Source organism: Rhinoraja longicauda, chromosome 40 (genome assembly GCF_053455715.1).
Source record: "Rhinoraja longicauda isolate Sanriku21f chromosome 40, sRhiLon1.1, whole genome shotgun sequence".
NCBI classification, from domain to species: Eukaryota; Metazoa; Chordata; class Chondrichthyes; order Rajiformes; family Arhynchobatidae; genus Rhinoraja; species Rhinoraja longicauda.
The window spans coordinates 14,392,419-14,409,549 of NC_135992.1; the positions used below are offsets into that span (position 1 = coordinate 14,392,419).

At 53.4% G+C, this 17,131-nt stretch overlaps 1 protein-coding gene across 1 annotated transcript in view; it reads left to right on the top strand.

Moving 5' to 3' along the window:
• Window positions 1–1,971: 1,971 nt before the first annotated feature.
• The window catches only part of LOC144611621 (transient receptor potential cation channel subfamily M member 5-like), a 44,601-nt gene continuing 29,441 nt past the window's right edge, over window positions 1,972–17,131 (top strand). The window contains exons 1-8 of the mRNA XM_078430840.1: window positions 1,972–1,998; window positions 6,767–6,834; window positions 7,292–7,469; window positions 10,225–10,405; window positions 12,018–12,184; window positions 12,989–13,166; window positions 14,022–14,086; window positions 15,888–16,070. Of these exons, the coding sequence (XP_078286966.1) occupies window positions 1,972–1,998; window positions 6,767–6,834; window positions 7,292–7,469; window positions 10,225–10,405; window positions 12,018–12,184; window positions 12,989–13,166; window positions 14,022–14,086; window positions 15,888–16,070 (1,047 nt within the window). The remainder of the gene's footprint in view (window positions 1,999–6,766; window positions 6,835–7,291; window positions 7,470–10,224; window positions 10,406–12,017; window positions 12,185–12,988; window positions 13,167–14,021; window positions 14,087–15,887; window positions 16,071–17,131) is intronic.

The window sequence follows — 17,131 nt, forward strand, 5'->3', positions numbered from 1 at the left end:
TGATCGTCCCCAATCAATACCCCGTGCCTGCCTTCTCCCCATATCCCTTGATTCCACTAGCCCCTAGATCCTCCTTCATCTGTGAGCCTAACATCTTTGGTCAGAAGGTTACTGGAGAATATTCCAAGGGATAAGATATATGTGCATTTACATGGACAATGGCTGGTTAGGGATAGTCTGCGTGGTTTTGTACATGGGAGATCATGTCTCACGGATCTGATTGAGTTTTTTGAAGATGTGACCAAAAAGGTTGATGAGGGCAGAGCTGTAGACGTTATACAGTGCATTCAGAAAGTATTCAGACCCCTTCACTTTTTCCACACCTTGCCACCTTACAGCATTACTTTAAAATGGATCCAACTATTTTTTTTTAATCATCAATGTACACACAACACCCCATAATTACAAAGCAAAAACAGGTGTTTAGATATTTTTGCAAAGTAATTAAAAAGAAACAACTGAAATATCACATTAACATAAGTATTCAGACCCTTTGCTATGATACTCAAAATTGAGCTTCTTCAATCCTTCTTCAATACCGACCCAAAATGTCACCTATCCATGTTCTCCAGAGATGCTGCCTGACCCGTTCAGTTACTCCAGCATTCTGTGAAATGTCACAATGAATGGCGGTGCTGGCTCAAAGGGCCAAATGGCCTCCTCCTGCACCTATTTTCTATGTCTATGTCACCTATCCATGTTCTCCAGGGATGCTGCCTGACCGGCTGAGTTCCTCCAGCACTCTGTGCTTTTTGCTCAAGACTCCAGCCTCTGTGGTTCCTTGTTTCTGCACTCAATGTTCAGTATAGTCTAGTATACGGACACAGCATGGAAACAGGCCCTTCGGCCCACTGAGTCTACGCCGATCAACGATCACCCATTCACACTAGTTCTATGCTATCCCACTTTCTCATCCACTCCCTATACACTAAGCGGCAATTTACAGAGGGCCAATTAACCTACAAACCCGCATGTTTTAGGGATGTGGGAGGAAACCGGAGCACCCGGAGAAAACCAACACGGTCACAGGGAGAACATGCAAACTCCGTTCAGACAGCACACATAATCAGGATCAAACCCGGGCCTCTGGTGCTGTGAGGCATCAACTCGACCGCAGCGCCACCGTGCCGCCCTGTTACATGATTTGGTTACTTCTACAGTACCTCCCAAACTCATGACCTCTTCTAACAAGTGCTGGAACCCCGGTCACTCCCTCTCCTCCCCTCTCCCATCGGGCAAGAGGTACAGAAGTGTGAAAACGCACACCTCCAGATTCAGGGAGAGTTTCTTCCCAGCTGTTATCAGGCAACTGAACCATCCCACCACAACCAGAGAGCAGTGCTGAACTACTGTCTACCTCATTGGAGACCCTCGGACTATCCTTGACTGGACGTTGCTGGCTTTACCTTGCACTAAACATTATTCCCTTTATCCTGTATCTGTACACTGTAAACGGCTCGATTGTAATCATGTTTAGTCTTTCTGTTGACTGGTTAGCACGCAACAAAAGCGTTTCACTGTACACGAGACAATAAACTAGACTGTAAACTGTAAACTCTTTCACCGAGGGCATAGGGCAAAAGAAAACTCCACTCAACCACAAAGCAGCATCTGCAGTTCCTTCCTACACACCCTGCCTGACCCGCTGAGTTACTCCAGCACTTTGTGTCTATCTTCGGTGTAAAGCAGCATCTGCAGTTCCTTCCTACACATGCTGCCTGACCCTCTGAGTTACTCCAGCGCTCTGTGTCCAGCTACCTGCTGTCTCTGCTCACGCAAACCTTTCAGCCAGGCAGGCAGCCTACCTTGTGGGGCTGGGACAGGTTGTAACCCAGCCCAGGTGTGGCGCGTGCCTTACCTGCACAGGTAGCACACGCCCCCGCTGCCTTCCCTGGCCAGCTGCAGCCTCTCCTCGCCCAAGAATTAGGAAGTGGGGACAGAACGTCGCTGGGTCAGGACCTGCCGGGAACGATGGTGACCAAGCTGCAGAGAGACCAGGTACAGTCCCCACCATCCCCCTGAAAGCCAGGAATGCAGGCTCTGCCTCCACACGTTCTGCAGCCCGGTCTGGTCTGATCAGACAACAGGCGACAAAATGCCTGAAATCTAACCAGACAAGCACTTCATTCTGCCTGCAGTTCTCTAATAAAGATTTCAGAGAGTCAGACAGCGCGGAAACAGGCTCTCCGGCCCGACGCTTTCATGTCCCATCTACGCTTGTCCCACTTGCCTACGCTTGGTCCATATCTCTCTAAACTTTTCCTATCCATGTACCTGTCCTAGAGTCTTTTACAACGGTGGCGCAGCGGTAGAGTTGCTGCCTTACAGTGCCAGAGACCCGGGTTCAATCCTGACTATGGTGTGTTTGCTGACTGTATGGAGTTTGTACGTTCTCCCCGTGACCACGTGGGTTTTCTCCGGGTGCTCCGGTTTCCTCCCACACTCCAAAGACGTACAGGTTTGTAGATCAATATGGCTTTGGTAAAAATTGTAAATTTCCCCTAGCGTGTGTAGGATAGTGCTGGACAACGGGGATCGCTGGTCGGCACGGACACGGTGGGCCGAAGGGCCTGTTGCCGTGACGTATCTCTGTACTAAATTCAACTAAATATTGTTATTGTATCTGCTTCAGTAGACATGCTACTGACAGGCTGTAAGAGGCTTATATATGCAGGGAATCGAAGGATATGAATGTCTTTTAAATGTAGCTTTGTACCTGCCTCAATTAGTTTAGAGATACAGCGCGGAAACAGGCCCTTTTGGCCCACCGGGTCCGCGCCGACCAGCGATCCCCGCACACTAACACTATCCTATAATGACTAGGGTAAAAATTATCCAACACCCACTAGGGTAAAACGTTTACATTTACCAAGCCAATTAACCCACATACCTGTACGTCTTTGGAGTGCGGGAAGAAACCTAAGTGTTCTGAGAAACCCCACGCTGGTCACGGGGAGAACGTACAAACTCCGTACAGACAGCACCCCTAGTCGGGATCGAACCCGGGTCTCCGGCGCTGCATTCGCTGTAAGGCAGCAACTCTACCGCTGCGCCACCTCCGCCACCCTCTGTGTGGAAATGTTGCCCCTCAGGCTCATATTACATTTATCCCTCTCACCATAAAACTGTATCCTTTAGTTCTTGATTCCACTTCTCTGGATACGTTCATCCTATCAGTTCCCCTCATGATTTTGTACGCCTCTATAAGATCACCCCTCATCCTCCAGCGCTCCAAGGAATAGAGTCCCAGCCTGCTCAACCTCTCCCTGTAGCTCAGGCCCGCAACATCCTCGTACATCTAACTCTGCACTCGTTCTAGCGTACATCCTTATTCTTTCCTTTTTCATCTCCCGGTAGAAAGTGTTTTTCTCTTTGCGATGTTTTGCATTAAGAGGAAAATGGATTTTAAGCAATTTTTTTAACTTTCATTGAACTTTTACACAGTGTGGAAACAGGCCCTTCGGCCCAACTTGCCCCAGTTACACTAGTCCCACCTGCCCGCGTTTGGTCCATATCCCTCCAAACCTGTCCTGTCCATGTACTGGTCTAACATTGCTTAAACGTTGCGATAGTCCCTGCCTCAACTCCCTCCTCCGGCAGCTCGTTCTATACACCCACCACCCTCTGTGTAAAAAAGTTACCCCTCGGGTTCCTATTAAATCTTTCCCCCCTCACCTTAAACCTATGTTCTCTGGTTCTCGAGTTGATCTTTGGTTCTCGAGAGTTTTTCTGACCGCGTGGGTTTCCTCCGGGTGCTGAGGACTCCTCCCACATCTCAAAGACGCGTGGGTTTGTAGGTTAATTGGCCCTGTGTGAATTGTCTCTAAATTGGAATAACAGAGAACCAGTGGATGAGTGATGAATGGTCGGCGTGGACTCTGTGGACCAAAGGCCCTGTTTCCACACGGTATCGTTGAACTAATCCAAACTAAAATACACCCTTGCCCCCTCATGTGGCCCACAAGTGGTGATATCCCTTCTGTAGAGTGGTCCTGAACTGAAATGTCACCTGTCCATGTCCTCCAGAGGTGTTGCCTGACCCGCTAAGATACTCCAACACTTTGTTTCCTTTCGTGTAAGTCGGCATCTGCAGTTCATTATTTCTGCGTGATATCCCTTCCCTTGTTTGAGGGGCGTCCCCAACACACACTTCCCCCCCCCCCAATGTCCAGCAGCGGAAGGGCCCCTAGGCTGTGACTCAAGTCAGAGGTAGGGTTGCCAACTGTCCCGTATTATCCGGGACATCCCGTATTCTGGGCCAAATTAGTTTGTTCCGTACGAGACCGCCCTTGTCCCGTATTAGTAGGGTCGCCAACTTCCTCACTCCCAAATACGGGACAAAGGGTGACGTCACCGCCCCACGCCCCACGTGACCTCACCCAGCCAGCGGCCACGTGCTCCCGCTCCACCAATGGCGGCCGTATTTGGGAGCGAGGAAGTTGGCGGCCCCTGGTCGGAGATTCAGAAGTGATAGGAGCAGAATTATGCCGCCCGGCCCACTAGGTCTACTCCACCATTGAATCATGGCTGATCTATCTCTCCCTCCCAACCCCATTGTCCTGCCTTCCCCCCGTAACCCCCGACAACGTAGAAGCCCGTGAACTTTCACAGGCACGCTGCGCGCTCTGTGGATTGTTGGAGCGGTTGTTTGCGTAGGATATCTATTTATGACTTTGTTTGCAAGCGAGCTTTGATTTGTCAGTGTTGACACCCTGCTTTGTGTTTGCTCTCAGGCCACCACCCCCCCCCCCCCCCCCCCACCCTCCTTAAACCTCGTCCACGTTGGAAGGGCTGGACCCTAATCAGTCACAATGACTCACGTTTACAGGGGCCGCCTCAATACCTCTCTGCTCCCTCCCTTCCTCGTTCACACCATCCACGCCGTGGACCTTGCTACCGAGACCAAAGAGTGCTCAATAAAAACAGCACAAAGTGCCGGAGTAACTCAGTGGGTCAGGCAGCATCTCTGGGGAAGGGTCTCGACCCGAAACGTCACCCGTTCCTTCTCTCCAGAGATGCTGCCTGGGCCGCTGAGTTACTCCAGCTTTTTGTGTCTGGCATCTCTGGAGAACATGGATAGGTGACGTTTCATAAGGTCGCAAGGAATAGGAGTAGAATTAGGCCATTCGGCCCATCAAGTCTACTCCGCCATTCAATCATGATCTGATCTATCTCTCCCTCCTGAACCCATTTTCCTGCCTTCTCCCCATCACCCCTGACATCTGCACTAATCAAGAATCTAACTATCATTTCAGGTCGGGACCTTTCTTTAGACTCCCGAAACGTCACCCTATCCATGTTCTCCAGAGATCATGCTTTACCCACTGAGTTACTCCAACACTTTGTGTCTTTTTTTGTAAAGCAGCACCTGCAGTTCCTTGTTAAATACAAATTGTTCTTACAGCTAAACTCATGCTCTCTAGATGTTAATGTACACAGAGTGCTGGAGTAACTCAGCAGGTCAGGCAGCATCTGTGGAGAACATGGATAGGTGACGTTCCTGGTCAGGTCTTCTGATGAAAGGTCCCTTCTTTCTGAAGAGACCCTTCTTTGACCCTTGAAGGTATCACAAAATGCTGGAGTAACTCAGCAGGTCAGGCAGCATCTAGGAGAGAGGGAATGGGTGACACTTTGGGTCGAGACCCTTCTTCAGTCTGAGGAAGGGTCTGGACCCGAAGCGCCGGAGACTCAGGTTCGATCCTGACTACGGGTGCTGCACTGTAAGGAGTTTGTACGTTCTCCCCGTGACCTGCGTGGGTTTTCTCCGAGATCTTCGGTTTCCTCCCACACTCCAAAGACGTACAGGTTTGTAGGTTAATTGGCTGGGTTAATGTAAAAAATTGTCCCTAGTGGGTGTAGGATAGTGTTAATGTACGGGGATCGCTGGGCGGCACGGACTTGGAGGGCCGAAAAGGCCTGTTTCCGGCTGTATATATATGATATGATATGATATGACCTGCTGAGTTACTCCAGCATTTTGTGATACCTTCGATTTGTACCAGCATCTGCAGTTATTTTCCTACACTTCTTTCACCCTTCCTCTGAACCTGAAACACCACCTATCCATGTTCTCCAGAGATGCTGCCTGACCCGCTGAGTTACTCCAGCACTCTGTGAAACGTCACCTATCCATGTTCTCCACAGATGCTGCCTGACCCGCTGAGTTACTCCAGCACTCTGTGAAACGTCACCTATCCATGTTCTCCACAGATGCTGCCTGACCCGCTGAGTTACTCCAGCACTTTGTTTTTTTTTGTTGTAAACCAGCATCTGCAGTTTCTTTGTCTGCCTTGTATTTTTTAGTTTTTAGTTTGTTTTAAAGAGATGCAGCGCGGAAACATGCCCTTCGGCCCACCGAGTCTGCACTGACCAGTGATCCCCACACATTAATACTATCCTACACACACTAGGGACAGTTTTTACACCTATACCAGCCAATTAACCTACAAACCTGCACGTCTTTGGAGTGTGGGAGGAAACCGAAGATCTAGGAGAAAACCCACGCAGGTCACGGGGAGAACGTACAAACTCCGTACAGACAGTACCAGTGGTTGGTATCGAACCCGGGTCGCTGGCGCTGTATTTGGTGTAAGGCGGCAACTCTACCGCAATGCCGCACTTATGAACCTACGGACCAAATGCAGGCAAATGCGACCTGCCAACGTGGGGTGGCAACTTGGCCGGCACGGGCAGAGTGGGCCGAAGGGCCTGTTTCCGTGCCGTCCACCTCTAACTCCACTGATACTGGTGCGTTCCCATCCACCAGAGCTGGATCCCCAAGGTGATTAAGAAGAAAACATGCTCTACCTTCCTTGAAGACACGACCACCCAGAGGTAAAGGACACGTCTGTCTCTCTATCATTCTCTCCCTCTTTCTCCCCCTCTGTCTCTCTCCCTCTCTCTCTCTCTCCCCCTCTCCCTCTCTCCCCCTCTCCCCCCTCCCCTCTCCCCCCTCTCTCCCTCTCTCCCTCTCTCCCCCACTCTCTGTCTCTCTCCTCTCCCTCTCCCTCTCTATCTCCCTCTCCCCCTCGCTCCCTCTCTCCCCCACTCTCAACCTCTCTCCTCTCCCCTCGCTCCCTCTCTCCCCCACTCTGTCTCTCTCTTTCTCTCCCTCTCCATCTCCTTCTCCCCCTCGCTCCCTCTCTCCCTCTCTCTCCCCCACTCTCTGCCTCTCTCCTCTCCCCTCTCTCCCTCTCTCCCTCTCTCCCCCCCCTCTCTGTCTCCCTCCCCCACCATTGCCCACTGCCTTGCTCCCCGCTGCCGTGCCCAGCTAACCCGCCTCCCCGCCCAGCCAGCACCAGCTGTGCCAGTGCGGCTATGCCCGGGAGCACCACCGCTCGGTCGCGATGGAGGACAACTTTGGGGCCGCGATGGTGAGCCGATGGAACACCGCCGAGCACACGACCGAGGAGCCAACAGACGCCTTCGGGGACGTGGAGTTCTTCGGGAAAGGCCGGAGACATGGAAAGGTAGGAACGTCATGCCTCCCACATGAGTGAGAGGAACAGAATTAAGCCGTTCGGCCCGTCACGTTTACTCCGCCATTCAATCATGACTGCTCTACCTCTCCCTCCTAACCCCATTCTCCTGCCTTCTCCCCGTAACCCCTGACACCCGCACTAATCAAGAATCTATCCATCTCTGCCTTATTCACAAAATGCTGGAGTAACTCAGCGGGTCAGGTAGCATCTCGGGAGAGAAGGAATGGGTGACGTTTCGGGTCGAGACCCTTCTTCAGACTGCCTTAAAAATATCCACTGACTTGTGGCCTCCACAGCCTTCTGTGGCAAAGAATCCCACAGATTCACCGCTCTCTGACTAAAGAAATTCCTCCTCATCTCCTTCCTAAAGGAACGTCCTTTAATTCTGAGGCTGTGCCCTCTGGTCCTAGACTCTCCCACTAGTGGAAACATCCTCTTCACATCCGCTCCATCCAGGCCTTTCACTGCCTTATGTGGGGGGTGTGCCTTATCACGAGGGTTGACAACTGTCCCGTATTAGACGGGACATCCCGTATTTTGCGAGGAAGTTGGCAACCCTAAATGTATCACAGACTGCAGGGCAGATGATTCCCAGACGAGAGGGCACATGCTTAAGGTGAGAGGGGAGAGATTTAAGATGGACTTCAGGGGCAACTTTTCCACATAATTAGGCCGTTCGGCCCATCACGTCTACTGCTACATTCAATCATGACTGCTCTATCTCTCCCTCCCAACCCCATTCTCCTGCCGGCAGTCCGTATCTGGAACGAGCTGCCAGAGGAAGCTATAGAAGTGGACACTTGGTCAGCGTGGACAAGGTGGGCCGAAGGGCCTGATTCTGTGCTGCTGCAGCTCGATGTCACTGTGAAGTTATAGTGTCATAGAACCATACAGCATGGAAACAGGCCCTTCGGCCCAACTTGCCCACGCCGGCCAACATGTCCCATCTACACTAGTCCCACCTGCCTGCGCTTGGTCCATATCCCTCCAAACCTGTCCTACCCATGTACCCGTACATCCAAGGGCCTGTTTCCATGCTGTATCGCTAAACTAATCACCTTATCGAAACATATCAGATTATTAAGGATCTTATCGAAACATATAAGATTATTAAGGGGTTGGACATGTTTGAGGCAGGAAACCTGTTCCCAATGTTGGGGGAGTCCAGAACCAGGGGCCACAGTTTAAGAATAAGGGGTAGGCCATTTAGAAATAGAGATGAGGAAAAACTTTTTCAGTCAGAGAGTTGTAAATCTGTGGAATTCACTGCCTCAGAAGGCAGTGGAGGCCAATTCTCTGAATGCATTCAAGAGAGAGCTAGATAGAGCTCTTAAGGATAGCGGAGTCAGGGGGTATGGGGAGAAGGCAGGAACGGGGTACTGATTGAGAATGATCAGCCATGATCACATTGAATGGTGGTGCTGGCTCGAAGGGCCGAATGGTCTCCTCCTGCACCTATTGTCTATTGTCTATAAACTAAACTAAACTCAACAGTTCAAAGGCAATTAGCAGTGGGCGCTAAATGTTGGTGTTTAATTCCCGAGATGTTTCCTCATTATCACTTTCCACTCGGTTAACAACGAACCATGGTACGTTTCCTTGAGCATCGCTTGCTTCGATCTGTCGTTTTCACACCTTACCCTTCCCTATCTCTAGCCTCTGTCTCCCCTGACTCTCAGTATCAAGACGGGTCTCGACCCGAACCGTCACACCCATCCCTTCTCTCCAGAGATGCTGCCTGACCCGCTGAGTTTAGTTTAGTTTAGTTTAGTTTAGAGATACAGCGCAGAAACAGGCCCTTTCGGCCCACCGGGTCCGCGCCGACCAGCGATCCCCGCACACTAACACTATCCTCCATCCACTAGGGACAATTTTTACATTGATACCAAGCCAATTTACCTACAAACCTGGACGTCTTTGGAGTGTGGGAGGAAACCGAAAGTCTCGGAGAAAACCCACGCAGGTCACGGGGAGAACGTGCAAACTCTGTACAGACAGCACCCGTAGTTGGGATGGAACCCGGGTCTCCGGCGCTGCATTCGCTGCAAGGCAGCAACTCTACCGCCGCGCCACCCTAAATGCTGGAGTTACTCCGGCATTTTGTGCTTGTCTTTCCGATGTGAAAGTTGGCCTGGCCTGCTGTCAATGGGCAGCTGGGAGTGGATTGAGAGCCAGCATCGGCTCTGACAGGGGTTACTAGTACGGGCTGGTTGGGGACCTGGGAGCAGTGCAGACACGCTCTGAAAGTGTGTGTGATTCACCAGCCTAACATCAACAGCACGTTGCTGTGGCTAAGGGGAGGGCCACAGCCACACTCTGATCAGAATAGTCGCCTGGAGGAGTGAGTTCAAATCCCACGAGGGGCATGAAGGAATAAAATTTGATGAATTAAAACTGGGCGACGCGGTGGCGCGGCGGTAGAGTTGCTGCCTCACAGCGCCAGAGACCCGGGTTCCATCCTGACTACGGGTGCTGTCTGTACGGAGTTTGCACGTTCTCCCCGTGACCCGCGTGGGTTTTCTCCGAGATCTTCAGTTTCCTCCCACACTCCAAAGACGTGCAGGTTTGCAGGATAAATGGCTTGGTAAATGTAAAAATTGTCCTCAGTGTGTGTAGGATCGTGTTAGTGCGCGGGGATCGCTGGTCGGCGCGGACCCGGTGGGCCGAAGGGCCTGATTCCGCGCAGTATCGCTTAATTAAACTCAATGTAAACTAAACTGTCTTGCTGCCCGTTTGTTGACAGTTTGTACGTCTGTCGTCGGACACGGACCCTGCCGTGGTCTACAGGCTGATCACCCAGTCGTGGGGTATCCCCCCACCCAACCTGGTGGTGAGCGTGGTAGGGGGAGATGCCAACCTGAAGATGAAGGCTTGGCTGAAGGACATCCTCCGGCAGGGACTGGTCAAAGCTGCACAGAGCACCGGTGAGATCGCGGTGGGATCGCGGTGGGATCGTGGTGGGATCACGGTGGGATTGTGGTGGGATCATGGTGGGATCACGGTGGGATCGCGGTGAGATCGCGGTGGGGTCGTGGTGGGATCACGGTGAGATCGTGGTGGGATCACGGTGAGATCACAGTGGGATTACAGTGAGATCGCGGTGGGATCTCGGTGAGATCGCGGTGGGGTCATGGTGGGATCGCCGTGAGATCGCGGTGAGATCACGGTGGGATCACAGTGGGATTACAGTGAGATCACGGTTAGATCACGATGAGATCGCGGTGAGATCACGGTGGGATCACGGTGAGATCATGATGGAATCACCGTGGGATTACAGTGAGATCGCGGTGGGATCGTGGTGAGATCACGGTGAGATCGTGGTGCGATTGCGGTGAGATCGCAGTGAGATTGCGCAATGCCACCCAATCAAGCTCACAGTGGGATAATTGAGGCCATTCGGCCCATCAAGTGCTCACTCCAGGATCTATAATTGCCCCATGGTGTCCCCTTTAGCCCAGCCCAGAGGCCATCAGGTCATAAGTGAGAGGAGTAGAATTAGGCCATTTGGCCCATCAAGTCTACTCCGCCATTCAATCATGGCTGATCTATCTCTCCCTCCTAACCCCATTCTCCTGCTTTCTCCCCATAACCCCTGACACCCGCACTGATCAAGAATCTATCTATCTCTGCCACTGACTTGACCTCCACAGCCTTCTGTGGCAATGAATTCCACGGATTCACCACCCTCTGACCAAAGAAATTCCTCCTCATCTCCTTTCCAAAGGAACGTCCCAAGAAAGATTCTTCCCATCCATCTTATCCCTCACTCTCAGTTTTGTAGGCCTCTATCAGACTAATCATTCTCCATAACACTGCGGCCAACAAACCCACCTGTCTTCTTGATCCAATGTCTTGTTGCAGTAATCCATGCAGTCACAGAGAGCACTTGCAAACTCCACGCAGACAGCACCCGTGGTCAGGATCAAACCCGGCTCTCTGGCGCTGTTCGGCAGCGGCTCTACCCGTTGTGCCACGGTGTTGTTACAGTACATTTTCCAGTAATTTCTTGTATGGCACTTTATGGGTGGTGCAGCAGTAGAGTTGCTGCCTCGTGACGCCGGAGACCCGGGTTCCATCCCGACTACGGGCGCCGTCTGTACGGAGTTTGTACGTTCTCCCCGTGACCTGCGTGGGTTTTCTCTGAGATCTTCGGTTTCCTCCCACACTCCAAAGGCCTACAGGTATGTAGGTTAATTGGCTTGGTATAAGTGTAAATTGTCCCTAGTGTGTGTAGGATAGTGTTAATGTGCGGGGATCGCTGGTCGGCACGGACTCGGTGGGCCGAAGGGCCTGTTTCCGTGCTGTATCTCTAAACTGAACTATACTTTAGTGCCAAAAGTATTTGTGATATTGATGGAGCTGCCCCCTCACCCACCCACACCCACCCCCACCACCCCATCCACCCCCACCTGCCCCCACATCCCCCCACCCTCTCTGCTGTTTGCTCCGCATCGCTGCATGCGCCGTGGCATGCGACGTGACTGCATGATTTGCCGCCATGCATTGTTGCCCCCTGACTGTCTGTGTGTGTGGCAGGGGCCTGGATCATGACGAGCGGGCTGCAGGTGGGCATCGGCAAGTACGTGGGCGAGGCGGTGCGCGATCACGCCACGGCCAGCACCCACACCGCCACCAAGGTGGTCGCCATGGGCATCGCGCCCTGGGGACTCGTCTACAAGAAGCAGCGGCTCATCAACGCCAAGGTAACGCGCCAGCCCACCACGCGCACCTGCGCTCAGCGTGTGAGACTCACCGTGTGCCCGTGTACGTGTGGGTGAGAGTGTGTGAATGAGAGTGAGTGTGAGTGTGAGTGTGAGTGTGTGAGTGTGAGTGTGAGTGATGTTTCTGTGAGTGTGTGTGTGTGAGTGTGAGTGTGTGAGTGTTAGAGTGTGTGAGTGTGAGTGAGTGTGGTTGAGTGCATGTGTGAGTGAGTGAGTTTGTGTGTGAGTGTGTGTGTGTGTGTGTGTGAGTGTGTGTGATGTTTCTGTGAGTGAGTATGTGTGTGAGTGTGTGTGAGTGAGTGTGTGTGAGTGTGTGTGTGTGTGAGTGTGTGTGAGTGTGTGTGTGCGTGAGTGAGTGTGTGTGATGTTTCTGTGAGTGAGTGTGCGAGTGTGAGTGTGTGAGTGTTAGAGTGTGTGAGTGTGAGTGAGTGTGGTTGAGTGCATGTGTGAGTGAGTGTGAGTTTGTGTGTGTGTGTGAGTGTGTGTGTGTGTGAGTGTGAGTGTGTGTGAGTATGAGTGTGTGTAAGTGTGTGTGTGTGGTTGTTTGTGTGTGAGTAAGTGTGTGTGAGTGTGTGTGTGAGAGTGTGTGAGTGAGAGTGTGTGAGAGTGTGAGAGTGTGTGTGAGTGAGTGTGATTGAGTGCATGTGTGTGTGTGAGTGTGAGTGTGTGTGTGTGTGTGTGTGTGTGTGTGTGTGTGTGTGTGTGTGTGTGTGTGTGTGTGTGTGTGTGTGTGTGTGTGTGTGTGTGTGTGTGTACTCTACATGTCCCGGTGTGCCCGTGTTGCAGGGTTCGTTCCCGGTGCGTTACACGGTGAGCAGTGAGGCTGAGGCGCAGCACGCGCTGGACGACAACTACTCGGTGTTCCTGCTGGTTGACGATGGCACCAACCAGCGGCCAGGCGGCGAGACCCAGTTCCACGCCCGGCTCGAGCAGCACATCCTCACCCGCAGGACGGGCATCGGCGGTACGTGCTGGCAGGGCACGCCCCCTCCCTCTGCATGCACACCCCCATCCACTCACACACCCGCCCCACTCCCTCACCCACCCCACCCAACCCCGCCCAACCCCACCCACCCCCACCCCCCCACCCCCTCCCTCTGCATGCACGCCCCCATCCACTCACACACCCGCCCCACTCCCTCACCCACCCCACCCAACCCCACCCAACCCCACCCACCCCACCCAACCCCACCCACCCCCACCCCCTAACCCACCCACCCCACCCCACCCCACCTGACCCCACCCGCTCACACACCCGCCCCACACACCCCACCCGCCCCCTCCCTCTGCATGCACGCCCCCATCCGCTCACACACCCGCCCCACTCCCCCACCCACCCCCACCCCCACCCCCCCACCCCCTCCCTCTGCATGCACGCCCCCATCCGCTCACAAACCCACCCCACTCCCCCACCCACCCCCGCCCGCCCCCACCCACCCACCCGCTCCCACACCCACCCTCCCACCCACCCCCTCCCACCCCTACCTGCCCCCACCCACCCCCATGCACCCCCACCCCCACCCACCTCCGCATGCCCCCACCCCACACCCCCCCACCCCCACCCTCACCCACCCCCACATGCCCCGTACCCTCTGCACGCATGCCCCCACCCAACCCCCCCATCCCCACCCACCCCCACATGCCCCCACCAACAAATCCCATCAACCTTTCCTCAGCCCACAAGGCCAACCGACCAAGGACCCGCTGCAATCTTTCACAACCATCTGCAAAACCACCCAGTAATTGCCAGCACCAGTGTGTTCACCACCCCTCGCCCTCCTGCGCCCTGAATCTGTCATCCCTCTCTGTCCCTCCGCAGGTAGAGGGAGCATTGAGATCCCGGTGTTGTGCGTGCTGATCCAAGGAGGGCCCAACATGCTGGAGGTGAGGGCGCGGAGGTCGTGTTTGGGGCAAGTTCCAGGGATGGAAGGTGAAAGGTGGGAGGGGGGAGGGAGGGGAGGGAGGGGGGAAGAGGGACGATAAAAGGGAAATGAACGGGGGCTCGATTCGGGGACCTCCTCTCCGACAAAGAACATGTGCGTGTGTGCGCTTACATGTATGTGCGTGTGTGTGTGTGTGTGTGTGCATGTGGAGAAACCTTTCAAGAGCCGCAGCGGGTAGAACTACTGCCTCGCAGCGCCGGAGACCCGGCTTCGATCCCGACTACGGGCGCCGTCTGTACGGAGTTTGCACGTTCTCCCCGTGACCTGCGTGGGTTTTCTCCGAGATCTTCGGTTTCCTCCCACACTCCAAAGACGCATGGATTTGCAGGTTAATTGGCTCGGTATAAATGTGAAATTGGCCCCAGTGTGTGTAGGATAGTGTTAATGTGTGGGGATCGCTGGTCGGTGTGGACTCGGTGGGCTGAAGGACCTGTTTCCGTGCTGTATCTCTAAACTAAAACTAACCGAAGGAAGGGTGGGATCCTCATCGATGTCCTGGGCAACATCTGTTTGAAGGACTGGGCTACACCTGCAACTCTCTACAATTTCTTGCTGTCTTGGGCAGGGCTAGGGTTGCCAACTGTCCCGTATTAGCCGGGACATCCCGTATTTTGGGCTAAATTGGTTTGTCCCAAACGGGACCGCCCTTGTCCCGTATTAGTAGGGTTGCCAACTTCCCCACTCCCAAATAAATAAGGGACAAAGGGTGACGTCACCGCCCCACGCCCCACGCCCCACGTGACCTCACCCAGCCAGCGGCCACGTGCCCCCGCTCCACCAATGGCGGCCGCCATTGGTGGAGCGGGAGCACGTGGCCGCTGGCTGGGTGAGGTCACGTGGGGCGCGGGGCGGTGACGTCACCCTTTGTCCCGTGTTTGGGAGTGAGGAAGTTGGCAACCCTAGGCAGGACTGTTCCCAAACCAAGTTAGACACACTCAGCATCTGTAGATAGAGAAACCGAGTTCATGTTACCTAATGAAGTGTAGTTATGGCCGAAAGGTTTTCATCTTGAAACTTCAGCTCTGATTCCCTTCCGCGGATGCTGCCTGACCCGCCGAGTGCTTCCAGCATTTGTTTCTGCTTCTTTTAATGGAATGACTAAAAATGTCACAAAGTCTCCTATTTAAGAGGGTCAGTCTGATTCAGTTCAGTTCAGTTCAGTTTTATTGTCACGTGTACCGAGGTACAGTGAAAAGCTTTAGTTGCGTGCTCTCCGGTCAGCTGGGAAGAATCTGTCCCTGAATCTGGAGCTGTGCGTTTCCACACTTCTGTACCTCTTGCCCGATGGGAGAGGGGAGAAGAGGGAGTGGCCGGGGTGAGACTGGTCCTTGATGATGCTGCTGGCCTTGCCGAGGCAGCGTGAGGTAGAATAGACGACGGTTTACTTTAGAGATACGGCGCGGAAACAGGCCCTTCAGCCCATCGAGTCCGTGCCGACTAGCGGTCCCCGCACACTAGGGACAATTTTTAACATTTGTTTATCAAGGCAAATAATCTGCAAACCTTTTGGAGTGTGAAGATCTCGGAGAAAACCCACGCAGGTCACGGGGAGAACGTACAAACTCCGCACAGACAGCGCCCGTAGTCGGGATCGAACCCGGGTCTCCGGCGCTGTGAGGCAGCAGCTCTACCCGCTGCGCCACCTGGATGGAGATTGGGAGATGATGCGCCCTCTAGGGGGGGGTTGCTGTGAACAGCCAGCGGCACCAACATTGCCCTGGTCTCTCTCCTGTTGTGCGTAGAGGATCTACGGAGCCATCAAGAACAACATCCCGTGGCTGGTCCTGTCGGGATCAGGAGGGATGGCGGACATCCTGGCCGAGGCCCTTGCCGGCTCCTTCCCCGAGGAAACCTCCAGGAAGCACGTGGAGGCGTGGCTGCAGAAACACGCAGCGGCCGAGGATGTGGCCAGCCTGCTCACGCTGGTGAGCCCAACCCCCCATACATCCCTGAACACAACATTGTACACACTGGGCCATGCACTAAACATCACAGAGTGACTGTCATACCAGGAAAGATTGGAAAGACTGGGCTTGTATTCACTGGAGGTTAGAAAAATGAGAGGGGATCTTACAGAACCATATAAAATTATAAAAGGACTGGACAAGCTAGATGCAGGAAACATGTTCCCAATGTTGGGCGTGTCCAGAACCAGGGGCCACACAGTCTAAGAATAAAGGGGAGGCCATTTAAAACTGAGGTGAGAAGAAACTTTTTCACCCAGAGAGTTGTGGGATTCTCTGCCACAGAGGGCAGTGGAGGCCAATTCAATGGATAAATTTAAAAAAGAGTTAGAACTCTAGGGGCTAGTGGAATCAAGGGATATGGGGAGAGGGCAGGCACAGGTTACTGATTGTGGATGATCAGTCATGATCACAATGAATGGTGGCGCTGGCTCGAAGGGCCGAATGGCCTCCTCCTGCACCTATTTTCTATGTTTCTATGTTAGTAAAGTTCTATGGATAGGCAACGGGACATGGAGTAACTCAGCGGGTCAGGCAGCATCTCTGGAGAACATGGATAGGTGACGTTTCACAGAGTGCTGGGGTAACTCAGCGAGTCAGGCAGCATCTGTGGAGAATGTGGATAGATGACGTTTCACAGAGTGCTGGGGTAACTCAGCGAGTCAGGCAGCATCTGTGGAGAATGTGGATAGGTGACGTTTCACAGAGTGCTGGGGTAACTCAGCGGGTCAGGCAGCATCTCTGGAGAACATGGATAGGTGACGTTTCACAGAGTGCTGGGGTAACTCAGCGGGTCAGGCAGCATCTCTGGAGAACATGGATAGGTGACGTTTCACAGAGTGCTGGGGTAACTCAGCGGGTCAGGCAGCATCTCTGGAGAACATGGATAGGTGACGTTTCACAGAGTGCTGGGGTAACTCAGCGGGTCAGGCAGCATCTGTGGAGAATGTGGATAGATGACGTTTCACAGAGTGCTGGGGTAACTCAGCGAGTCAGGCAGCATCTGTGGAGAATGTGGATAG